The following is a 26,391-nucleotide window of genomic DNA, read 5'->3' as shown; positions in this document are numbered from 1 at the left end:
TCTGAGCTGCAAAAACCTCCGTGTGATAAACACCTGAGTTTCAAACAAGATTCAATGAGAACTGACAGCCAGATCAACCTGAAAAATGTGTGAAACAAGCAGCACAAGGAAGAACAATAAAGAGGTAAGTGTGGTAACAGGGAGGAAAAGGGTTACAAGTTGGGTACAAGACTAGACAGTACTTTTAAAAATAGGTTTCAGTTACCAGTCTTTGCAGTTTGGACTGACTGGTCTATGTTGCCAGGATTTAGTAAAATTTAGCTTTCTAGATGTCATGGTTTTAAATAAATATTTGTTTTTAATAAGATTCAGTAAGATTTCAGTTACCAGTTCTAATGGCTTCATCTACATGTTCTATATTACTACGATTTAATAAGGCTTAAGTTTCTAGTCCTCATGGCTTCGAATAAAAGTTTAATAGATGTTTGAATAGAATTGCAGAAGAGTTAGGTTTCTAGTCCTCATGGTCCAAAATAAAAGCTTGATTTTACCAGGATTTAATAAGATTTAAATTCCTAGTCTTCATGGTTTGGAATACATGTTTGACTTTAATATGATTCAGTGAGAGTTAGGTTTCTAGTCCTCATTGATCCAAACAGATGTTTGGTTTTAATAGGATAGTCAGATTTAAGGGCACTAAGTAAGTTTCTATCTGAGCCTTTGTATTTATTTACTTCCATGTTGCCTGTAGTAACCAGCACAAGGGTTCTCTTGGAGTTTCAGGTAGGATTCTCTCTTAGCTTTACTTACGGATGTTGGGTAACTGGACCTGGGAATTTCTGCATGCAAGATAGGGCTCAGTCTCTGATCAAAGCCAAAGTAATCTTCCAATCTTCATGGTTCTATGGAATGGATCCCCAGAGGAGACTTGCCTTGTTACATCCTTGGAGATTTTCAAGAAGGCGGTAAAGACAGAGCAGATCCTCCTGACCTTTTATGAAGACCATTGGTACGGACCGGGAGCACCTGACCCCATGATTGACCCCGTGATTGATTAATGATTGATGTTTTATGTTTTAGCTGTCATTTTAATTGTAATTAATGTTGTAATATTACAAGCATTTTTATCTCTATTGTGATCCCGCCTCGATCCATTGGGAGAGGCGGGAAGATACAAATAAAAACTATTATTATTATTATTACTATTATTATTATTAGCTTGATTTATGTAGTAATCTATGGAACTGGTTTGCACTAAATCAGGCCATTGGTGACCATCAAGCTCAGTATTGTTAACTCTGCAGGCAGTAGCTCTCTCAGGAGTGGGTTCCAGTCCTCTGTTTAGAACCTCTTGCATGCAAAGCAAGGGATCTAACCACTAGGCCATTGGCCCCATAGAATGTCTGAGAATTTCCTTCTCTGCCTCAAAATCTGACGAGAATTCAGCCAGACAGTCCAATGATCAGACTTGGTGCACTTGTCTAGGGCTACCATAATTGTAGTGGGATTGCGGTAGTAAATTTTTGAAAGGCCCTGTGAGTTTCAGCTTGACTGGAAATGATGTTCATGCTATCATTTCCTATAGTGGATCATGAGACTTGTACTTTAAAGACTGTCATAAAGGTGCTTCTCTTTGTACCTCTTTACAACACCCTGTTTGTACTTTGTCTTTTTTTTTTTCCATGACACAGTATTGCTGCTGCCACCATGTTGCTTTAATTGATAAAGGGCTGCTTCACTGATTGTTTTTGTGCTGATTGTTAGCCAGCCAAACAATAGTCATTTTAATCTGTTGCACGGGGATTAGCTATGGTACTACAAAGAAGATGACAGGTGTTAAGGAGAAAGATTTAGAAGTGTTACAGGATGTCTCTTTCTGGGGGATACCAGTTCCAGATCATTTTTAGGGCGGAAATCATCAAAAGGGGAAGTGCTTCTTTCTACTACAAAGATGGACCTTTCAGTGTTGCATCAAGGCAAAATTAAAAAAGCTAAGGGAGATGTGTGCCAGTTTTCAAAAGAGTAATTTTACAAGACGATGCCAAATGTTAAGAAAGTTCTGTGGTCATGGATGGTTTATTCACTCATCAGTGAAAAACTAATCTGTTTTTGCTGCTGATTGTTTGCTGTTAGTACTACAGAGATGACATCTAAATTTGTGACTAAGGAACTGTGCAGACTAGCAGTTTGGGCCAGCTTAGGGCGGAATCGGGGTGTAGCTTCTCCACGCCGCATGCCCCGGCTCCACCCCCAGGGCAACATGAAGCCACACACTACATTGCATGGTGCGTGACATTACAGTGCTCCTCCAGCACTGTGTACATTGTACAGCACCGAAGGAGTATCACCAAGCGGTGGCAACACGGCTATCGCACCCTTTGCAGGGCGCAAAAAGGAGCCACTTTGCGCCCTGCAAAGGCCAAATCAGGGCTGCAGTTGCTGCAGCCCCAAACTGGCTGTAACAGGGGTGGTTCCAGGCCGCCCCTTCAGGGCTGTGTGTACAGCCTCTGAGTTTCAAACATGGTGGAAACTGATCCTAAAAGTACATAACTGAGACATCTGAAGCGTACCAACATTGCTTTGAAAGGTAGGAAATATTGGCAGCACGACTCAGGCTGCATAAAACCACTGATGCTAAAATTATGTCTTTGTTGGAAACTGAGAAGAAAAAGTGGACAAATATATTGCAGAGATTGCTTGATATGCCGTTGTTTCTTGCCAAACGGAATTTGACATTCCATAGCCATAAGGAAGATGAATCTTCATTGAATAAACTGAACTTTTTGGAGTTGGTTGAGATGCCTGCAAATTATGATCCAGTGTTGAATGAGCACCTACCTAATGAGATTGAAGCAGAGCACATGTAAAATTAAAGCATCAGTCTCTTTCACCAAAAACTCATGGCAAATCATGTGAAGGAGATGTTTATCATGGAGATAAAGTCTGCCAAGTAATTTGGGATAAAGTTTGACAGGACACCTGACATATCACATACTGACCAGCTGCCCCAAAGTGATCAAATATTTAAAAAATAATAATAGGAAAGTGAAAGTGAAAGAAGAATTTCTAGGATTTATCCCTTTAAAGAGGAAAACAGCTGATGAACTCAGTTCTGAGCATCTTAAAAATCTGGAAAGTGATAGAATAGATATACAGTCACCCCTACTAACTTGCGGGTCTCACATCTGCACCCTCGATTACCCACAGAGGGGCAACCTCCTTTGTTTTCAATGGTGCGCGCATTCATGGAGGTTCACTCCATTCAAGCCTATGAATATGTGCGAGCCTCTGTTAATGCAGAGGGGGGTCCAGAATGGATCCCCCATGAAAATGGAGGACCAACTGTAATAATGTGTGGTACTCAAGAGTTACGATAATACTGCCACTATGGGTAGTATACAAGCCATTCTTAAGGAAAAGAACAAGAAAGCTGTTTTTAATGTATTTATGGACTATTTCAGTGGTGACGAACCTATGGCACGCGTGCCAGAGGTGGCACTCAGAGCCTTCTCTGTGGGCATGCATGCTGTCGCCCCAGCACAGAGTTTGCCAGAGTTCATTACTAGAAAGCCAGAGGGATGTGGCACTTTGTAATAAATAAGTGGGGTTTGGGTTGTAGTTTGGGCACTTGGACTGCAAAAGGTTCACCCTCACTGGACTATTTGCTTAATTTGTGCAATCAATGCTCTTTTGCTGAAAATGCATCATTTGTGACATTTTTGGAACTCTTTAGACAATATTTTCTTTCTTTGCTGCTTCTGCCTATTGATGGGATGTGTTAATTGCCCATATTGGAGTTGTAGACAGAAAAAGCCATCTTAAAAACACTGGGGAGGTCATCATGCTGCAGTTAAGCCAGTTACAGAACAGTTTGATATGTTTGTAGTGGCAATTGAAACTCTCTCTGAAACTGAAGACTGCATGTCATTGTATGAATGCTTTCCAAAGCAAAGAAACTCCACCTATGCCTATACCTGGACTTGGCTCCTTTAAGACTTTTCTGCAGCTGGTGTACATTTCTACAGCCACAGTCTGATTCCCAGAATATAGGAAATACAGGAATACAGTATCAAAAGGAGAAGAGCAGATATACTGTAGTTAGTGTGTCTCTTTCAGTATATCTTAAGGTTCTACTGGCAGCATTTCAGAGACAACAGATTTACAAGAGCTTTAATAAACCTCTTTCAGATACTCTTTGTTATAACTCTTTAGTGTGACTATTGTGACTAACACTAGTATCCTCTGGAATGTGATACTTTTATAAGTCTTTCCATATTTTTTTTAAGACCTGTCTAATGTGAAACCTGAGAATCTTTGACAAATATCATTAACATACATGAAGCTATAAATAATAAAAGTTATTAAGACATAATGATTTATGAATCTAGTTTAAATATTCAGTCAACCACAAGCGCATCTACATTTGCCTGCACTGCTATTTATATAAGACTTCCTTCCCTTGCAGAAGAATACTGCTGACATAGCAGCTTTTTCTATCATGTCCATGTTTACCCCTTTTTGTGGATCTTTTTGATTACGGGCTCCATTTCACTCTATATTTTGGATAACAGTATACCCAACCTAAATTTTGCACAATGTCATGCTGTATACATGTCTCAATCACAACCTATTTCTGGGAAAAGTATGCAAATATTGGTACGCAAGTAGAAATATGAAGTGAGAAACAACCAGCAGTGCAAACTCTTATATAAATGGAGCACAGATGTCCATAAACATATGGACCTTAGTATACATGTGAATCTTAATCTTAATAATATATTCACAAAGACTCCTAAAATAACCAGTTTGTTCACTAAATAACTACATATTGTCCTTGAATATTCCAAAATACAGAACAAAACCCATACCCCTTTTTTCTCTCCATTTATGGTATATGCCTTCAAGTTGCCTGTCAACGTATGACAACATCATGAATTTTTCAGGGTTTTCTTAGGCAAGGAATACTGAAGAGTTGGTTTTACAAGTTCCTTCTACTGAAATATAGCTCATATGGTATCTGATATTTGCTAAGCAGGTTCAGCCCTGGTTAGTATTTCAGGGGAAGGAAATGGCAAAACCACCTCTGTGTACTATGAAAACTGTATAAAATTCATGAGATTGTCATAGATAAACAAGCAACCTGAGGTCACATACGCACACACACACACACACACACGGTTGTCAGCTATCAGTAAAATTGTCCACTTAGGAATTATTTGGCTAGGAAATTCATGATAGCTGTTAATATACTTGGACTACTATAGATGCATGAGTTCAGAATGTGTTGCTTTATCAGAACTTCATCTGCTCCTCAGAGTTTCCTGTAACTGATAAAAACTCTCTACAGAATGCCTGACATTATTTACCAGTCAATCATAGAATCTGTTGACACAGATGCAACTACTGGATGAATTATGTTTTTTCTCATGGCTTTGTGGTGTAAGTACAACATATGTACATGCAGTAGAATACCAAAACAGGACTTTTCTTGTGCATCAAACAAAATATTTCCAAAATTCAAGTAGCTGCCCATTAACTGAATCATCAACAACTACATGAGCCCTGAGGCTGTTTTCTTTGTATTATTTAAAATAAAGGAGTGCTCTCCCAATGTTATTCCCAAATGTCAAACAACAGCATTGAGAGAATGGTTTCATACATCTGCTTCCAGAATTTCCAGTACTACTTCTTCAGATGCAAGCAAGATTATATTAAAATAAACCAGGTAGTCTCAAAGGTACTGCTTGATTCTTTCATTCCCCTCTCCCAAGAAACTGGCATCACTAGGGTTGGCATCACTTAGTACAGTAACTCATTGTGTCACCCCTCCATTGACCTCCTCCCATACCACACCATACAGAATGCTTAATAATGGTTTTTGTATTACTGTTACTCATTAATCATAATTCCTACTTATAACTGAATGTCATGGTAATAGTTGTGACATAAAACAACTAGCAAAATTAAAATTATACCTTTAAATTATAATATCATATGCACAGCCTCAATGTATTTACATCTGCATAGGTTCATGTGGTTGAAATGAACATTTGGTAAATGGTGATGTTTAAAGAAAATGTTAAAAGAATTTTAAAAATCGATTTTAAAAAATTAAACATTTTTAAATTAATTTTAAAAAAACAACCCGAGTCCTCTCCTTTCTACTCCCACGGAGCCTCACACCACTCACACCATCTCTTCAGCATTTTAATGGGATACAGGTGAATGCCCCAGCCCAACTCCTGCCCAAAAGGAGATGTTTGAGAAGCAGTGGTGTCACCCCTCACTTAGAGTGTCACCTGGTGTGATCCACTGCCTACAAACACACACTAAGAATCACAGTATCACAGAGTCTTAGGTGACCACAAAAACCATCTAATCCAACCTGCTGCCCTGCAGGAACACTCAGCATTCCTGAGAAATGGACATCCGCCCTCTGTTTAAAGATCTCAAACGAAGGCAAATGCAACACCCTCCAAGGCAGTCCATTCTTTCCTTTTATGTGACAGTGACTGTAGGATTAGTAATAAAATCACAGTACAGAGGGCTTTCCCCCCTTCTTCATTTTCCTCTTCCTCTTCCCCAGTGGAAAATGTCTGCCTATCCAATCCACCCCATGTCCCCTGGTAATGTCCCAACGCACCTCAATGTCATTACAGGAGCAGTGGCTGGGGCTGGGACTGAGGGTCCTGAGTTAGCTCACTGTGGCAAAGAAACATAGAAATATGCAGCAGAAGCATCTGTGGAGTGGAAAGAGGGTGAGAAGAACAACAGAATGAAGGAACAATGCAAGTTTTGACCATGCAGTTCATGAGTAGCCAAAGCTATACACATGTTTCTCTCTTATAATGGTGTTAGATTTCAATGGGAACATTTAAGTGTCCTACAAAACATTTTTAATAACTGTCTTGTTATTCATTACTGGATTGCAATCCAGAAGCATGCCTCAATGAAACAGCACTTATGCATGTATTATTGGTCAATTATCTGCATAGCGGCTCCTTAGATAGATGTGAGGCAACATCATTTTAAACAAATGTATACGATACTTGTTCATCAGAGTCTGTTATGCCAAAGTACAACTTTAGACACTTCTGAAACTATCTATACAGTACATCAATGAAACCAGTTGACCAGTTCCCAGCCAACTGTCAAGCAATAGGAAAGTGAGAAAAGGAAACACTGGTCAAACCAGCAGTTTGTGTAAACCAGAGCTGGGAGAGTCCATGTTGGACTGCAGTTCCACAAGCCATTCACTTCCATTGCTTCTAGATGTTTCAACGTGCATGGACTGCTTATGAGAATTCCATAATAAGGCATAGGAAGAAGGGTGTGGTGCAGTTACTAACAAGATCTAGAGTTACACTTATGGACGTTTCTTCTTTCATGGTAGATATAAATGGCAACATGGTTGTCAATAAGCATGGAGTAAAATTATTGCTGCAGAGGTAATGTTGCATTTATATTTGTCATAAATGTTATCACATTTTGTTGTAATTATACTGTCATGTAATTATATTGTCGTATAAGGGTTAATATATATTGTTATAAACATATTTATTGTTTCTGACAATGTTACCTGGTTGCTAATTAAATCTCGGGACTGCAGTTCCTAGCAGAACCAGCCAACATTGCCAAGGGTAAGGAATGCAGGGAGAGGTAATTCAACATCTTAAGCACCACACCCTTCATGTAAAAAATATCATCTTGTTCTTCTAAAAATGCTAAAAGGGACTAATGGAATAAAAAATAATTATTTAAAAGCATTGTTATATTAGTAGATAGTCAATATGACAGGTAAGGGCAACCACCAGAGAAAGTGGGCTGGTAAAACCGGAAAAGTTATCTTTTTGACAATTCCCAGAATCCTCCATATAGATTATCAGCATATCCTTCCTCACTTACTCACTCCAATTCACTGCTCAAATCCATTGGCATCACACCCTTCAGAAATCCAAAAAACAAGTAAACAGAGACAGGAACAGTGCAGCCCCTCTAGCTGTTACTGAACTACAACTCCCAGCATTCCTCGTTGCTAATGATTGCTCACGGGGTTGCTGTAAGTGTGAGTTATAGTTCAACAGCATCTGGAAGGCCTTAAGAGCCCCACCCCTGATGGAACTGGAGAGCATCACTAACATAGGCCTGTTACAGACTGCCAAAATAAAGCTGCTTCGGGTCTCTTTGGAGATATGCTATTTAAATGATGCATGGGTCCTAAGAGTCCGGAGGTTGTGCCAAAGCCACACTCCATTCCTACGCACTGGAGTGCAGCTTTGGTGCAGCTTCCGGATTCTTAGGGTGCATGCATCATTTAAACAGCATACCTCCAAAGAGACCCGAAGCAGCTTTATTTTGGCAGTCTGTAACAGGCCATAGATGCCAATAAGGATCGCTGGCTACTTTAAATAAATTCTGTTATCAACGTAACAATCACATCAGATTTATGTGACTTTTCACCCAATGAAAGAATTACAAAAGTTGGGGAGGGACACAGGTTTCAGAGTCATAGTTTTAGGAGGCAAAAAGGATAGACACAAGCTCAGAGAAATTTGAAGAGGAGTACAAAGTACTATGCTAGCAAACATTTGTTAGCCAATGAAAGGTCAAAGACATTAAATCATCTGAAAAAGCAAACACTCAAGAAACATAAAAGAACTGCAAAGAAGTCTCCAGGTTTTTCTATTGTGGTTCCCAAGAGTGCTGTTTCAGCTCTAAGTGAAGAACCAGGAGATCTAATTGATCAGGCTTAGATCATTAAAACCGTACCAAGTTCAACTACATGTAACGTGTAATATAGTCATTTTTTTTTTGCTTGTGTGGTGTGTGTATAACACAGCTTCTGAGGCAACAACTGGAAGCAGAGCACTGGTGCAATGGTTGTGTGTGAGGTCCTATAATGCTCCTGATTCAGTATTTGCTTCTCTTCGACCTCCTTGTGGAACATTGAAGGTTCAACATCTGACACGTCTAGTTAAAAGTATCTCTGTTAGCTAGTCTGGGGTAGACACAAAATAGAATCAAAGAATGCCACAGCTAGCCAGAATAGACAGTACTGAGTTAGATGGACCATCCAATTCAGTAGAAGAGAAGCTTCAACATCAGAGCTTGCCAAAATTACTTGTTTGGACTACAACTCCCAGAATCCTGCAGTCAGCATGGTCACAAGAACAGCCTCGAAGAATATTCACTTGCAGAGTCTTCTCTATTCAGGCAAATGTGCTTCATGGCATTTACCTTCAAGTTCTATATCTATAGCATCACTTTCCCAATCATACATTTAGAAAAGAAAGAACCTTCCTCTTCTCTCCAGGGATGAAAAAGAAGAAGAATGGAAAATGCTAAACCCTGGAGCACTTTGCTCTCTGTACTCTCCGAGTTTGTATCAATGGCAGGATGAAGACAGATTGAAATCTCATGGAAGTCATTTGCAACAGAAAGGACTTTGAGCTCCTAGAAAAAAACACCTCTCCAAAACTGCCAGATTTATCAGGTGCACATTCTCTCAAAATAGGATGCAGCCCACTCAAATTGATGCCAAACAAAACACGTTAGCCTTTTAGGTACCACAAGAATCTCAACACCTTGCCAAACACCAATGGAAATACTTGTAAGCTTCTTAGCCTATTCTCACATGGAGCAGTGATGTTCCAGGGTATTGTTTCGCATGGGTTTGTGTGAAAGAGTGCCAGAGACTTCTGACGTGTTTGTAATCTTTGGCAGATTTATTTGCTTGGTCATGAGCTGCTCTATTGTCCCAACAGAGTCCATTTGACAAAAGCAAAGCAGGTAGCATTTAAAAACAAACGGTGTGGATCTCTGGTGAGAAACAGCTCTCCTCTCCATTTCCTCACTTCGAAATCAGACTCCAAGCTTGTGAAGCCTTGTTCATCCTCCTCCTAAAACCCTCCAACCCTGCCTTCCACAGATGAAGAGCCCATTCGTCCAATATTGGTGTTATTTTACCAAGCAGCCAGTTATTCATTCACAGAGATCAAACTTGTGAAGCCACTACGATTAATAAATAAATGACCCAAATGCTGCCCACCAAATGTATTACTATTCTAATCTTATCAGTCAGTGACAACCCAAATAAATCATGCAGAGAAAGATGGCTAAGACTTTCAAGGGGAGGACATCCTCTAGGAACAAGGACTGGCCACATCCCTCCTTATACTTACATGTGCACAGGCCAGTGCAATGTATGCATACAGGTGGGTTTTGTAAACCCGTACGCAAGGCCTCCAGAACCCTAGTCTCTATTCCCAGGGGTTGATGTCAAGTCAAGGCTTGTTTCAAAGTCTAAAGTCCTTGTTTGGCCTCAATATAATGACCAAAAGAGTGTTTTCAATCATGTGCAGTGTCCCCTCGACCATAGCTCTGGGTTTAGGAGCATTTTTTTTCACAAGGTAGAAGTCCTCCCACTCTTACAGGGCGACCAGAAGTCAAAGCCTCTCCCTCCACATCTGGTGACACTTGCCAGATCTTCAAGGCTTCTGTCACCTCCGTCCAAAGGCAAGGGGCTTTTAGTCCCAGAAGCCCAGAAATGGCCCCAGAGATGAGCGTTTAAATGTGGCGGGTGCAGGCTATGTCCCCAGGAAACTCCCTGAAATCTCTTGTGCCAACAGTCATGCAACCTTGCAGGACTATCCTAGGCACAAGAAAGGCAGTAGCTGAACTTTAGAGGACCCTCTTGTTGTTGTTGTTGTTGTTGGGTGCCTTCAAGTCGTTCCCAGCCTATGGCCATGAGGTTTTCTTGGCAGGATCTGCTCAGAGGAGGTTTGCCACTGCCTTCCCCTGAGGCTGAGAGAGTGTGACTTCTTGCCCAAGGTCCCCCAGTGACAGGGCAAGCAGCGGTCCTCCTTTCCCAGGACGCGTCCTCCATTCCAGCCTTCCTGCCCGGGAGGGATTCCAAGACATCCTCCATCTCCAGGATGGGTGGGGGGCTGGGCTTCTGAGGGGGCTTCTCAGAGCTTGCCTGGGGCCAGGTCCTCCATTTGGGAGAGAGGCAAAGGAAAAGGGCCCCCTGGAGAAACCTGCCAAGAAAGCCCCCAGGGCAAGGGCAAGGGCCCCTGGCTGGAAGGCTCTCCATAAAGTGGGAGAGGACTTGGAAAGGCACACGAGAGACAGGGAGAGAGAAGGAGAAGGAGAGGGACCCCAGGCAGCTTTCCCCCAGCCCCCTGCTGCTGCCCTTCGCCTGCCTGCCTGCCTTACCTGCCGAAGTGTCCCAGGGAGTCGAAGAGGAGCTCGAAGTTGCGCGCCATGGCGGCAGAGGAGGGCTTGGGGGTCTCTCTCTCTGGGCTGCAGAGGAGGAGAAGGGCAAGAAGAAGAGGGCCATCCCTCTGGAGGCTGCTCTGACTCTCTGAGGGGCGTCGCCTTCCTCGCCTCCTCCTCCAGCCTCAGCCAGGGACCAAGTCCAGCCCCCCCCCCCCCCCCCCCCCCCAACCAACCCCCCCCCCCCCCGCTGCCCCCCCCCCCCCCCCCCCCCCCCCCCCCAGGGATGGGGTCTCACACACACACCCCACACACTTCCCACTGACCCCCTCTTCCCACCCAGCCCATGCCAGACTTCTTCTTTTTTGCACTTACTGTATTTATTTACTTATTTTTATTTTATTTTTATTTCTTTCCCGCTCTTTTCCCACAACTGGGACTCAAGAGTGGCTTCGCAACATTAAAAAAACAACAACAGTACAATTAAAAACATAGGGGGAAAGTAGATTAAAATATATCTGTATTAAAATATATCTGTATTAATATATATCTGTATTAAAAATTTGAAGTCAAAGGCTTTCCTGACTGGCCTCCATACATAGTTTTTTTGTGGGTTTTTCAGGCTATGCGGACATGTTCTAGTCGTGTTTATTACTGACATTTCGCCAACATCTGTGGCTGGCATCTTCAGAGAAAGATGCCAGCCACAGCTGCTGGCAAAAGTGAGGAATAAGCTTTTCTAGAACATGGCCGCATAGCCCAAAAAACCCACAAAAAACTATCAAATTTTTTTTGAAATGGTACAAGATCCCAGCCTGTCCTGATAACAATTCCTTAAAAGCCTGTGTGAATAGGTAGGTCTTCACCTGCTGGCGGAAGGCCATCAAGGAGGGAGCCATCCTGATCTCTCTGGGCAGGGAGTTCCAGAGTCTAGGGACAGCCACCGAAAAGGCCCTCTCTCACATCTCCTCCAACCACACTTATGATGGTGTTGGGATGGAAAGTAGGGCCTCTCCAGAGGATCTTAGAGTGCAGCTGGTTCATACAAGGAGATACAGTCTGACAAATAGTGTGGACCTCATGTTCCTCATAAATCCTATTCCCATATCCCACTCAATGCCATGCTAATAGTTCTGACATCGACAACTGGCAAAACTTAAAATTATACCTGGCGCAGTCCATACACCCCTAATGACACCCCTGCCCTGACCAGTTCACCTAGGATGTAGGCATCCATAGAGCCTCTCCTACACTTTCATTGGCCTCATTTGGTTTGTGTCTCTGAAGGTTGGAAGAATGTGTGTGGGAATAAGTCTACTAGGAGAGAACCAACTTAATGTAGTGGTTGGAGCTTTGGACTATGACTCTGGAGAACAGGGTTCAAATCCCTGCTCTGCCATGAAACCCACTGGGTGATTCTGGGCGAGTCACACTGTCTCAGTCTCACAGGATGACAAACCCCCTCTGAAGAAACGTGCCAACAAAACCCCATGATAGGTTCGCCTAAGGGTCACCATGTCAGAAATGACATGAAGGCACACAACAACGACAACAAGCCCTCTAGGGCCTAATTATCCTAAAGGCACCAGAGCCTATCTCACCTTGGAAGCTAAGCAGGGTCAGACTTGGTTAGGACTTGAATGGGAGACCACCAAGGAAAACCAGGTGGCGTAGCCTGTATTTCAGAGGAAGGAACTGGCACAACCACTTCTGAAGATTCCTTGCCTAAGGAAACCCTGTGGAAAATATTCACGGGTAGCTGTGTTGGCCATTTAACAAATCCAAACAAAAATCTATCAGTGATACTTTTATTGACCAACCAAAACACACAATGTACTTGTTGCAAGCTTTTGAATCTCCATAAGCCTCTAAGGTATATTTGGTATACAACAGGAGGGGGAAAAACAATTGGAGATGTTAGTCAGATGCCTGCATGGTGTTTCAGTCCTCAGCAACAGCAATAGAAAATGCATTTCTATACCACTTATCAGTGCACTTAAGCACTCCCTAAGCAGTTTACAGTGTAAGCTAATTGCCCCCAAACAATCTGGATATTCATTTTAGCGACCTCAGAAGGATGCAAGCCTAAGTTGAGCTTGAGCCCTTTTGCTGATATTGAACTCGCAACCTTATGGTTTATGAGTAAGTGGATGCAGTACAGGCTGCAGTACAGGGTCCTTAGTAAAGATGGTATGTTGGGGAGGATATCTTTGGATATTGGAGGATATGATACTCTGTGTACAATATAAGTTGATACATACCAGCACGCACATGTACACAAGCCTTCTGCTTAACAGGTGTTTTACACCTTAAAGGCCCCCCAAAGTCTATTTGTTTTTGTTTTTAAAACCAAATGTTAAATTATCAAATTATTAGTGGGCTCTCAAATTATGTGCTCATTTCTCTAGAATCTGGTCAGTGCTGGGAAGGAGGGAGAACAACAGCTTCCTCCAGCAGCTTTTGAGAGCCACAACTTTCATAACGTTTCAGCCTGCATGGCTAGTGGGGAATCTTTGTGAAGTGTAACCCTCCCAAAAATAATTTTTCCCAGTGCTGATGTTAGTTACAGAGCAATTGTGGTCAACCACTGGAAATGCATCTGTTTAGGACTGAGGGGCTAGTCAATGAGCCTGTGTGTAGGAACTGTACATATAAAATTGTATTTTTAGGGACAGGGATGGTAGACAATAATAGAAGTGAAAACCAGTGGTGAGGAAAATAGGCCAAGCTGGTAAATGTAGTGGAGAGGTGTAGATCTGTACAGCCCAGGCATCAGTTGCCATGTCAGTGGGGTAGTAAATCCACTCTGAGTAAATGTAAAATTTAAAGGAGCTACCCATTGTTGGAACCTAGTGGGGTATATTGTTCAGCTCAGAGTGGAATCACCCTTTCCCTGACATAGAAGTCCTCAACGTCCAGCGCAGGTTCCTACCTACAAGGCAAGAGTGAAATTTAGAAGTCAAGCAGCAAAAGTTAGTCAGTAAGGCTTCATCAAAACTCAGTCCTGACAGAAACATTGCAAAAAAATTTCCAGAGCAATCAAATGAGCTTTGCTAACATACAGTGAAAGGGTGGGAAGAACTCTTGAATGACTCATTAATTTCCAGCTGGTGTTCTGAGTATCTTGGTAACTTGTTCTGAAGCTAGTGGAAAACCTCCACATAAAATTACTGTATGTCCATTTAATGTTATTCGTGAGCAGATAAGAATAAATTACGGTAGTGCCATCACAATCAATTCAGAAGAAACCAAATGTTTTGACTGCTAAAGATTACATGGCTTAAATGTCCTCTAGACCTGAACTCAACCAATGATAAGTGGAAAATAAAGATATTCTGATCTCAAAAGGAGAGATATACTCCAGAAGACCATTGTTGGCTACAAGCCACAGTCCATTAAAACTAGAGGTGATAAACTCTCACTACTTTTTAAATGGCTACTGATTCACAATACAGGTTAAATTTCCTATATCTGAAATGTTTGGGACCAGAAGTGTTTTGGATCTCAGATTTTTAAATTTTTATTTTGCAATACCTATATTTGCATATATGTACGTAATGAGATATCTGGGAAATGGGACCCAAGTCTAAATACAAAATTAATTTATGTTTCAGATACACCTTATATACATAAGGTAATTTTATCCAATTTTCAAAATAATGTTGTGCATGAAACAAAGTTTATGTACATTGAACCACCAGAAAGCAAAGGTGTCACCCATGAAAAAAGTTGTTTTTGTGGGGGGTTGGAATATTTAGGATTTTGGAATTCCAAATAAAGGAGAATCAACCTGAAACACATTCCCAAGGGTATGGGAGAGTGGAAGGATTAATCCCATGGCACACACCAGGGAACTATACAAACTGAAGGGTAAAACATACCAGCTTTATAGTGTTCTAACCTCCAGATAACATACATTAGCGTAGCAAACTTTAGAACTGCCAGCTCTGACAGATCAGTCTTATTAGGTGGGACATTTACATGAACAAGGAGAAAAATCCAAAAGCACCAACCCTTGTCTCTTGACTGAGCTGTGGGAGCAGTGGCATCATTAGAGGGATGCGGGGGTACAGACCGCACCAGGTGACAACCTCAAACACTTGTAGTTTGGTAGGAACATTGTGCCATTTTGCCTGTGTCTCTTTAAAATACTTTAAGAGGGTGAAAGTGAGGTGAACCTCAGCAGGAGAAGAAAGAAGGGACCCCAGAATGTTTTAAAATTAAAATTAAAATTATTATTTTTTTAAAAAATTAAAAATAATTTTGAAATATTTTGAAAAAATATTATTTTAAAATTTTCTTTAAAAACATTACATTTCAACCAAATCTTCACTATGTATATGTAAATACATTTAGGTTATGCATATGATATTATGATTTGAAGATACAATTTTAATTTTGCCAGTTGTCTTATGTCACAACTATTACCATTACATTCAAAGGTATATGGGAATTATGATTTATGAGTAAAATTAGTGCAAAAAAAGATTACTAAGGATTCTGGTTGGTGTGACATGGGAGGAGGAGGTAAATGAGGGGGGTGACACCAACCCTAGGAACACCACTGTGTGGCAGGACCTCAAGAGTGGAAAATCACTTTGTATTCTACTGTAGCCTGGATTATTTCATAAAGATTACTATAAACATGTCTTGAAACACCATTGCACAGTTTACCAACAGGAGTTCTTTAAGTCCACAGTTCTCAAACCTTTTACCCTTGTGATCCTTTACATCTATATGTGAATTTCACACACACCACTCTTTAAATAATATAATTAAGTTTTATTTCCTGGTGAGACCCATCATGATGGTTTGAGTGTTGGACTATGACTCTGGGGGCCAGGGTTCAAATCACCACTCAACCATGGAAAACCACTGGATGGCCTTAGGCAAGCCACACTCTCAGCCTCAGAAGAAAGCAAAGACAAACCTCTTCTGAACAAATCTTGCCAGGAAAACCCCATGATAGGTTTGCCCTAAAGCAAGGTCACTATCAGTCAGAAATGACTTGAAAGCGCACAACAGCAGCTACAACTTATTTTCTCCCCTGATTAGACCTGATAAGGCTGCATCCTCAAATGATTGGTGTTTAGCCGACAGCAAGCATGCTGTCTGACACAGACAAACTAGAATGAGATCATTTGTTTTTCAAAATTTCAGCAACGTGCTAGTAAAAGCTTTATATTTTACAAGCCATAGTTCTCTCCCTTGAAGGCCTCTAGGTTCTGTATTCAGATGCAAAACTAGGTGGTCTATCTATAGCCCTTATCAGACGAGTGTGGAACTGGGGGTCTTCTGCACTGGGCGGTTCGAATTCACGTTATTTTGCACAATACCATCATACCTGGGAGTCCCTCCGCATTGGAAGGATTCAAAATGGCCAATCCGCATTCGCGCGAAGTGCATTCAGTGCAGAATGTTTTGCCACACCGGTGCTCAACATGAGGATTGGCCGATTCGTATCGGCCGCCTCGCACATGCTCAGTGGTGCCCTGCATGGGTTGCGACCTTAAACGCTTCCGGGTGAAAGGGGAGGTCCCGTCATGACAGCCCGGTAAACAGCTGGAGAGCCAGCTCAAGCACATTAACAATCGCGATACAACGTGCCCGTATGTTTCCTCTCTAATTCCTGCTTGGTTTTTAATGTAACCATGACCTTCCCTTGCACAACATTAGCAATCCCGGTTCTGCGTGTGTGTGTGTGAGTGTGTGTGTTGTATTCTGGGGGGGAGGAGCAGTTCCAGCGGCTGTCAAAGAGGCTGTCAAAGAAATCGAATGCTTCTGTAGATTGGCCGCTGCATCAAGCTATCGTCATGGTGACGTTTGCAGGCATCGGGGGAAGTGTCTCTCCTTTTTAAAGAGCCAGGCACAGGGTTTAGCGGCTGAAGCAGGGAGAGAGATGCCTCTCTCTCTCTCTCTCTCCTCTCTCTCTCTCTCTCTCTCTCTTTTTTATATAAACCTGTGGGCTTTTGGGTCAGATCTGCCCTGTCCCAGGCGGAGGATGGATTGCCATGCTTTTTTTTTTTTCTTAAAGCAACTTAGCTTCCCTTTGCTTCCCTTGCTGTATCTGCTCAAGAGACAAATCATTCTGCCTCTGGAATAAAAACCATGCGCATGTGCGCATGAATCGCGGCGATCGCCGCTGTTCCAACGGCCTCCTCCTCCTCCTCCCGGCTTGAGAGGCAGCCTAGGCTGGCTCCCAAGCCGGGAAGAGGAGGAGGAGGCTGCTGGAACCGCGATTCCCGTTGCCCCTCGCGCTCTTCCCTGCCTGGGATGCAGCAGGTGCCTCTCAAGCCGGGGAGGGGAGGAGGCTGCTGGAACCGCGATTCCAGTGGCCCCCGCGCCTCTTCCTGCCGGGATGCAGCCGGGGATGCCTCTCAAGCCGGGAGGAGAGGAGGAGGAGGCCGCTGGAACCGCTCCCCCCCCCCCCCCGCTTTCCTGGAACCGGCAAGAGGAAAGACCCACCGGAAGTAAACATTGGAATCTGGGGGTCTTGCGATGGAATTAGGAATGGGTAGTCAACACCAGACCCATTCGCACTGAGATCGAACAGAGCCCCAATCCAGGATATCGCCAATCCCCTTATCAGCGCAATGGCCAACATGCTCCAAAAAGAGGAGCCAGTACGCATTCAGTTCGGCAGCTCGCGCCATTCACGTGAGTGCGGATTGGCCATTTGAATGCTGGTATGATGTATTGTGCAAATAACGTGAATTCGAACCGCCCAGTGCAGAAGGACCCCCAGTTCCACACTCGTCTGATAAGGGCTTATATTAGCTGATCTTAGGCCATGACTGCCTCATTAGCTGCTGCTACATACCGAATTTTAATCCTCCTTCTTCTGTAATCCTACATATCTCACTTCATTGGCCACAGGTAATTATATGATTATACAGTGGTACCCCGGGATAAAATTACCCAGCTTACGAATTTTCGGGATACGAAAAAATCCCATAGGGATTTATTGTTTCGGCTTACGAAGGTTTTTTCGGGTACGAAAAAACCTCGGCGTATTTTCCGCCACCAGGAGGCAGCAGAGAGCTATTTTTTCCATTAGCGCCTTGGCAATTCAGGTTACGAGGTTTTTCGGGTTACGAAATTAGCCGCGGAACGAATTAATTTCGTAACCCGAGGTACCACTGTACTGGGATGGGATTTCCTACCCAGTGATCAGTGGGAGAAGATGAGACATTGGCGAAACAGGAAAGAAAAAGGGGAGTGTATCTGGCTCTCTTTCTGAGGTGTTAAAGCAGTTAGATGTTAGAGCAGTTAGAGATGTTAAGATTTATGATGAATAACTACAGCCAGGGATTCAACCGCTGTAGATCAAAAATATTTGCCAAAAAAGCAAATCTTGATTTTGCCATTTTATACAAAGGACACCATTTTACTACGGCATTGTATAGAATGGGACTTGAGCAACCACGATTTTGGTATCCATGCGAGGTCCTGGAACCAAATTCCGAGGATAACAAGGATTGCTGTAACTCAGAATTTGTTCCAATACTGGTAAACACACAGTTCAGAACAAGTTTGACATTCAGACCTAATACTTATCTGGAAGAAGGTCAACTGAAGTTAATGTGACCCATTTGGTTTATTACAGGGTTGTTAAGAGGCAACATTGTTTTGTAGATAGCAGATGCAATTAAAACAGGGGTGATGGTAAATGGGAACTGGAGTGAGTCGACACTAGGAAGAAACCCCATGATAGGTTTGCCTTAGGTTGACATAGTTGGAAGTAAATTTGAGCACACACACAACAACAGGATAATGATTGGATTCTCCCACCTCTGTTTACCACACTTGCTCAGAAACTCTGACACTTCTTTAGTGAGTATCACATAAAGACAAAGATTCTGTTCCCCCACCCATGGGAACTAAAATATGTCTTCATGAAACCAGGAAAGAGGAGTCTAAGGGAAATTATACAGGAAAGATACTTTTGGGGACTGTAACTCAGAATCTCCAGCCAGCATGATCACTGTAGCTTTAAAAAAATGTATCCAAACTTTTGGTAAGGGACATATTTTCTTGGAGTATCAAACATTCATGTTCAGCAATTACCACTATAGAGGATGCTCTTTAAAAGTCTGCAACGGAAGGGAAAAACTCATTTACGAACTGATTTTTTAATCACTTTGGATCCCATTTCCTTGCATGTCTCTTTTTGTGGCATAAAAGAGCGGACAAACCACAACAACCTTCCCACCTATGTCCTTTATATGTGAATAGAGCACAAACATGTAAAATGTGGTGAGGCTTCACACATATCTAATTTGGCCCTGAATCACTGGCAGCTATCTGCACTGCAGAAATAATGCAGTCTGACCCTGCCATGGCTTAATTCTATGTAATTCTGGGATTTATAGTTTTGTGAGGCATTTAATTTTCTCTCTCAGAATGCTCTGGGAGCCACAACAAATTACAAATCCCAGGATTCCATAGCATTAAGCCATGGAAATTAACACAGTGAGTTTATCAAACGGACGGGAGGCTCTCAATTTCGAAAGAGAAAATGCGAGGTCAATTCGAAAATTCACGCAATTACGTTATTACTTATCACAGCTTAAATTTGCTGTAATGGCCTCCCCAAACGCGACCCAGATTCTGTGCAAAAGTAAGCCATCACATCGGTGGGTTCTTAATTGCGGAATTGGCACCCTTGCGCATGCCAGTGAGACTCCAGAAGACTGGAACATAGCATATTTAGGCGAGTGAGAGAGAGGAAACCAAGGAACCCACAATTTACAAAGAGTCGGAGGGGGGCTGGAATAAATGGTTGAAGAACATGCGCTATTCACATTAAAATGAGCATATATCACTCTTGTCACGTTAAAACGGAATGTAATGGTTATCCAAGAGCTCCCGGTCCATGCCTCTTAATTAGCAGGCAGAAGCCCCCCCCCCCCCAGCAATTCTGAAGGACAAGCGGAAGCAAAATCGAAGCAGAACTGCAGCGAGGCTTCATGGCAACCCCCACTTCCAAATTGGGGGTGGGAACTAGGACCAAAGGAGACATGTATATCACACCAAACAACAGCACACTGAGTGTGAAGTTGCCTAGGAATAAGTTTGTGACTTCGCTAGTCCACCGAATTTACTTAACTGTGGATTGGTGCGTGATTGCATTCGGAGTGCATTCAGACTGCCAGTGATAGCGTGTGGTAACTTTTTCCGCAATAACATGAATACGCATGATTGCATTCAGGATGCCACTGGATTATTCTTCCAATTTCGGTCATGTGATATCCTCCAGTGTCAAACTGCATTATTTCTGCAGTGCAGAAGCAGCCAGGGAGTGTTGAGGATATAACATAAATGTTGGAAGAAGCCCTGGCATAAGAAGAGCAGAGCACAGCATGCTTTTGGCAGTGGTTCATAGCTGCCAGAGTAAAGGCTCCCCCTCCTGTTACAGTCTGTCAAGAAGAAACTCTAAATTGGCCCAGCAATTCTTTTAGGCTCTGCATGGCAGCTGTTAGCTAAGATTGCTGTAGAGTATCCAACTCTTTGCTGAAAATGATAAAAATGGTAAAAGGCTCACTTTTTTATTTTTTTGCATTTCTGAGTTGTTGGAATTTCCCTACAAGTCTTTTTTAAATAGGAGTGGGAAATAAAACCATTCATTGCACTTGAATTGATTTATTGACGATTTTGAGATTGGTTGCTTAGAATAGCATCTGTGCAGAGCCAGCTCTCCTTCAGTAGGGAGCCAAAGCCATCCAGTGAGTGGGCTCCGCTTTCTTCTCATGTTACTAGAAGAGAAAGAAACTGTTCCATTGCTTTCTCTTGTTTTCTATGTGTGGAGACACCATGTGCTTAAGAAGGCGCCATTTGTCCCTTGACATGCAAATAGGCTTCTTGGGCCTTTATCTTATCTATGTGAGACCAAAGCATTATTTCTTTTTATGGAAGAAAGGAACCACTGTAAGGAAAGCTCAGCCTTCCACTACTGAAGCATAGGTGAATGAGGTAATGCAGCTGGCACAGTGGATGAAAAACTGAAGTCTTAAAATAGGATCAGAGAAGAAGAGACAGATACTTCGCTCCACAAGGAGGAGTGCAGAAATAATTTCCAGATGCCCTCAAGTGCTGAAGCATGGCATCTATTAGGGGATGCTGTTTCAGGTTGAGGTGGGGCTATGGGAGAGGAAGGCAAGGAAATTCATCACACTACTCAAATGCCTGATCTGTATATATTCAAACTTACCAGAGGCAAAGAAGGTGTTCTATGAGCATTTCTTCTTTCATAATAAATAAAAAGAGGATTATTCCTGAAAGAAAGGGGGAAAAGGAACTGCGTGGTGAGATGCTCAGGAAGATATACACAGCTGTTGTACCTGTGCCATGTTTTTCAGCTAGAGCTGCAAAACTGACTACAGTCACTTAGGGGTTGTCTATACTATTTAAAAAAAAACTCACTTCAAATGAGTGGTGATCCATCCACACGATGTTCTGTCCAATTCACAGCAGGTATGAGGTTTTGAGGCACTGAAAGACTCTAGTCCACAGAAAAAAATGATCTTGGTTTTCTCCAGATTTGCCAAGAAAATTCAGATGAGCAGATGTGTGGCCAGTGTATTCGCATAGACAGTGGAGGGAGAAATTTGTGGTGTTTGGGGCAGGACAGATGGCGTTTGCAGGAAGTGACAATTCTCAAGAAATGAGAAGTTTGAGCAGCTCATTCACCATCTTTTAAATGGTGCTGCACTTGTGCTCATAACTGGGTATATCTGCTTGTTAGATATTTATACCTGTCTCTGCACACCTCCGATTAAGTGCTTGGCTTAGCTTTAGTGATGGGTGAAGCCCAGTCCTCCTGTGGTAAAAAAAAGTAGTAGAGGTGTGTAGTAAATAAAGTGTAGTGGCCATGGATGTGTGGACAAAAATTATTCAGGGAAACTGACTTGTGCGCCACAATTTTGCTACAAAGAAACCACAGAATGGGGGAATGTGCAGCCACTTAAACTGAATTTGCCACAGTTTGCCTCATTGTGCATGGAGTTTATCAAATGGGATGGGAGGCTCTCAATTTTGTAAGAGAAGATAGCGAGGTCAATTCAAAAAATCACCCAATTACGTGATTACTTATCATAGCTTAAATTCACTGTAATGCCCCCCCCAAACATGACCCAGATTCTGTGCAAAGTAAGCCATCAATCACATCAGTGGGTTCTTAATTGCGAATTGGCACCCTTGCGCATGCTCAGTGAGACTCCAGATGACTGGAGCATAGCATATTTAGGCGAGTGAGAGAGAGGAACCAAGGAACCCCACAATTTACAAAAAAAGTTGGAGGGGGGGCGGGATGAATGGTTGAAAGAACATGCTCTTTTCATGTTAAAGCGAGCATATATTCATTCTTGTCACATTAAAATGTGAATATAATGGTTATCCAATAGCTCCCGGTCCATGCCTCTTAATTAGCAGGCAGCAGCCACCTCGCCCTCCCTCAGCAATGCTGAAGGACAAGCAGAAGCAAAATTGAAGCGGAATTTCAGTGAGGCTTCATGGCAACCCCCCTTCCAGATTTGGGGGGGGGGGGGGAGAGCCCAGGGCCAAAGGAGACATCCACATCACACCAAACAACAGTGCACTGAGTGTGAAGTTGCCTAGGAATAAGGTTTGTAACTTTGCTAGTTCACCGAATATTCTTAACTGTGGATTGACGTGTTATTGCATTCGGAGTGCGTTCGGATGGCCAGCGATCGCGTGTGGTAACCTTTCACGCAATAACATGAATACACATGATTGCATTCAGGATGACACTGGATTATACTTCCTGCGTGATATCATCCCTTGGTAACAGTGTAGATCAGAGTCTCTGTGAATCTGGGAATCCCAGGGTCCATCCAGATTTTATGGTAAGTGTAGACTTGCCCTTATACAAGCCCATAATCTGCCCGCAGCTTCTCACTCTTCTTGACCAGAACACTTTGTGATTCTTTCTGGACAACAGAGTTGACCTAACATATTTTCACTGCCTAAAGAAAGAACAAGATGGCGCCACCTTCCATCCCACATACACAAGCTGAACATTAAGTATAAGTGGGGTTGGCAGAGCAACTGAAGGCAGCAAACTAGATTACGGGACTCAGGATGGGCTCCATGGAACCTAACCCTCTTTCTTCCAACATCTTAGTCAAAAATAGTAAAAATAATATATTTTTTTCCAAAGAGAAAAGTTTTATCTTTTTCATCAAAAAACAGCCACATTATTGGTAGACAGAAGAGATATTGCAGTTTGATTGTTGGACTAGGATTCCAGGATATCAGGGTTCAAATCCCTGTTCAACCAGGAAAACCCACTGGTTGACCTTAGGTAAGTTTCATTTTCTCAGTCTTAAAGGAAGGGAATAGCAAACCTCCTCTGAATCAATCTTGACATGAAAACCCTATAATAAGGTCACCATAAGTTAACGTTGACTTGAATGCACAGCACAAGAAGTGCAAATATCTACATTCCTTGCCACTGTCACTTTGTCCTTTACAAGAATTTAAGAGATTTCCCCCATCCTGCATCTTTCTCACAGAAAGCTATTGGTACTTAACATAAAATGAATGCCTAACTGCACCTGCATTTCACATAGAATCTCATCCTGATAAGAACAGCATCTTTGAGGTTTTGTCTGGAGATATAATTGAAGCGCAAAAGATGGAGCCAATATGACAAGCAGGTGAGACAGATTGAGATGGGCAATCATAGTTTAGCATAGGAACTCCCATAGCTTTTAATCCTGCGCCAGGAAAAAATTAATGTATGTGTACATAGAGGGACTAAGTGGTTTTGTATTTCATGGACAGGGGTGACTATGTTTGCTGCAATAAAAACAACAAAGACTCTTGAATCTGATTAAGAGGGAGGCAGTCCAGGAAAGTTTATGCAATATAAAATTCCTTAGTCTTTGTTTCACAAGACTTCAATATTTTATTTGGTTTTTGGAATTTATGTCACATCTATCCAAAGATTCAGTAGATATATATGACTTAAAGATATATAGGGGCTGCTTTATTCAATCTCTAACAGGCAGATGGTTTTCACAGGCCTGCTCCACTGTATTTGAGTTTGTTTTCACTGGATTTCAGCTCAGAACTCCAGTGCTGTAGCCAAATTTGCCCAGTAGATGGAAGTATTTCCAAATGATGCTTTGGAGAAATGAAGAGCTGGGGGGGGCAAGATACAGTTTAGGGATAGTGAAACAAAACATAGAGATAAATGATTGATTGATGGGTAACCCATGTGAAATAGAGATGTATGTTAGGATATCCAATGAATATACAGGGGTGTAAATGTTTAATTCAATGTAGCCAATGAAAATGTGATTTGTAGTTTCCTTTGTTCAAAATGCTATAAAAGCTTTGTTCACTTTGAAATCAAGGTTTGGAATATGAATTTCCTGTGGGAACAATGCTGCAGCTAAATAAACTATGTTTCCGTTGCAATTGACTTCTTGGGCTCCCTGCCAATTTCTGGTTAAAATTCTGGTTTTAAGATAATCAATAATCAGTACTGTAATCTATAACAGAAGTTGTTCCTTTTCTCTGAGAAGTTATGTTAACAGATGTCCTGTGTAGAGGGCTGATTCCTTACTTGTGCTTCTAAACTGGAATTTCTCTTCAGTCCACCAGCAATGGCTTAAACAGAGATTTCCTGACACATTACACACATTTCAATGCTATCTAATCCCATTCTCATGGAGGCACCCTTGACCCATCACATCCCCCTCTCTGTATCCCACACTACATTCCAATAGTCATTCACATGGTTATTTACTCTCCTTGGCTTTATGCAGCAGCCTTCTTCCTGCCTTTGTCCCCCAGGGACCATAGTTAAAACTGAACCTGTCACCTCATCTCCATACCCACAAGGTTTATTAAATTGATTGACATTGTCACACACAAATGGCTTATATAGGTCTGTCTCTGGATTCTCCATTCCAAACATATATCTGAGAAGGTAAGCTCAAGTCTATGAAAACTCATGCTATCAGCTCCTTTCTTTCAGTTAGTCTCAAAGGTGCTACAAGATCTGTTGGCATATCAATGCCTTCAAGCTATCTGATTTACAGCAACCAGAAGGGGAACCTTTGTTTCTGTGCGCCTTCACGTCATTCCCAATTTATGGTCACCCTAAGGGAAACTTATCATGGGGTTTCTTGGCAAGATTTGTTCAGAAAGGTTTGCTTTTCCCTCCCTCTGAGGTTGAGAGAGTATGACATGTCAAAGGTCACCCAGTTGGTTTCTGGGGCCAAGTGAGGATTCAAACCCTGGTCTCTAGAGTCCTAGGAATTGATCTAAACTGCAAGTGGGAATGAGCCCTAAGACTAGGTTTTCTTGAAAAGATTTGTTCAGAAGGAGTTTGGCATTGCCTTCCCCGATGCTGAGAGAGTGTGACTTGCTCAAGGTCACCCAGTGGTTTTCCATCATGATGATGATGATGATGATTTATTTATACCCTGCTCTTCAGCCAAGACTATCAGAGCTGCTTGCAATTTGTGGGGACTTGAACCTTGGTCTCCCAGAGTCCTTGTCAAATATTCAAACCACTACACCATGCTGGCTCTTTAATGTCTTGTTTATCTTCTGTTTAGTGGGAGTGAAGGCTTTTTATCAAAAGGGCTTCGATCTTCTAGATGTGCCTCTAGCTATTTCCTAGCCATTGTAGCCATTTATCTGTAATGTCCTTAATAAAAGATGTGTCTGTCAGCTCATTCCACTTAAAGCAGTTTTCCAGCTTTCAAAAGACATAGGAGACTTGGAAGAAAAAAGTTTTAGCAACCCTATGATAGGATATGAGCATACTCCAAACAGTTTCCTTGAGCACTGTTTTTAAAGTTTTCAGTACTGTATAAGAAAGGTTCTGTATATATTATGTATGAATACAAAAAATGACAATAGCTCTTTGCATATTGCTTTATTTAGCATACTGATGAAATAGCTATCCCCAAACTGTTAATTGTAACATCCATTTTGTAATATTTTCTGTGATTCAGTGTTAGCATTGCCACTATGGGCTTTTTAGAGACTTAAGAACAAAATGGCCTCGAAAACTGACAAGGAGGTCAGCTGTGAGATATTTTTGCTGGCTAAGTCTCCAGGACATGATCAGCAATCTGTTCATGAAAAGGAGGAGATGGAACTGGAAGAGAAGAGATAGGAAAAGAACTAGGGGAGAAAGCATGGACCTCTTGGAGGGTGAGATATTATACAGGTAGAGGAGGAGGAGAGGCAAATTAC

At 42.1% G+C, this 26,391-nt stretch overlaps 1 protein-coding gene across 2 annotated transcripts in view; it reads right to left on the bottom strand.

Moving 5' to 3' along the window:
* The window catches only part of SLC22A16 (solute carrier family 22 member 16), a 39,150-nt gene extending 27,848 nt beyond the window's left edge, over positions 1–11,302 (bottom strand). The window contains exons 1-2 of one of the 2 annotated variants that reach the window (XM_042480455.1): positions 11,155–11,256; positions 6,584–6,680 (exon numbers count right to left, since the gene is read on the bottom strand). In XM_042480455.1, the coding sequence (XP_042336389.1) occupies positions 6,584–6,594 (11 nt within the window). In that variant the 5' untranslated portion in view covers positions 6,595–6,680; positions 11,155–11,256. Of the gene's footprint in view, positions 1–6,583; positions 6,681–11,154 lie in introns of both variants that reach the window. The other variant, XM_042480447.1, reaches the window with a different exon arrangement.
* Between the last annotated feature and the right edge of the window lie 15,089 nt (positions 11,303–26,391).

Source organism: Sceloporus undulatus, chromosome 1 (genome assembly GCF_019175285.1).
Source record: "Sceloporus undulatus isolate JIND9_A2432 ecotype Alabama chromosome 1, SceUnd_v1.1, whole genome shotgun sequence".
In the NCBI taxonomy this organism is placed as follows: domain Eukaryota; kingdom Metazoa; phylum Chordata; class Lepidosauria; order Squamata; family Phrynosomatidae; genus Sceloporus; species Sceloporus undulatus.
This window is presented reverse-complemented; position numbering and strand designations above follow the sequence as displayed.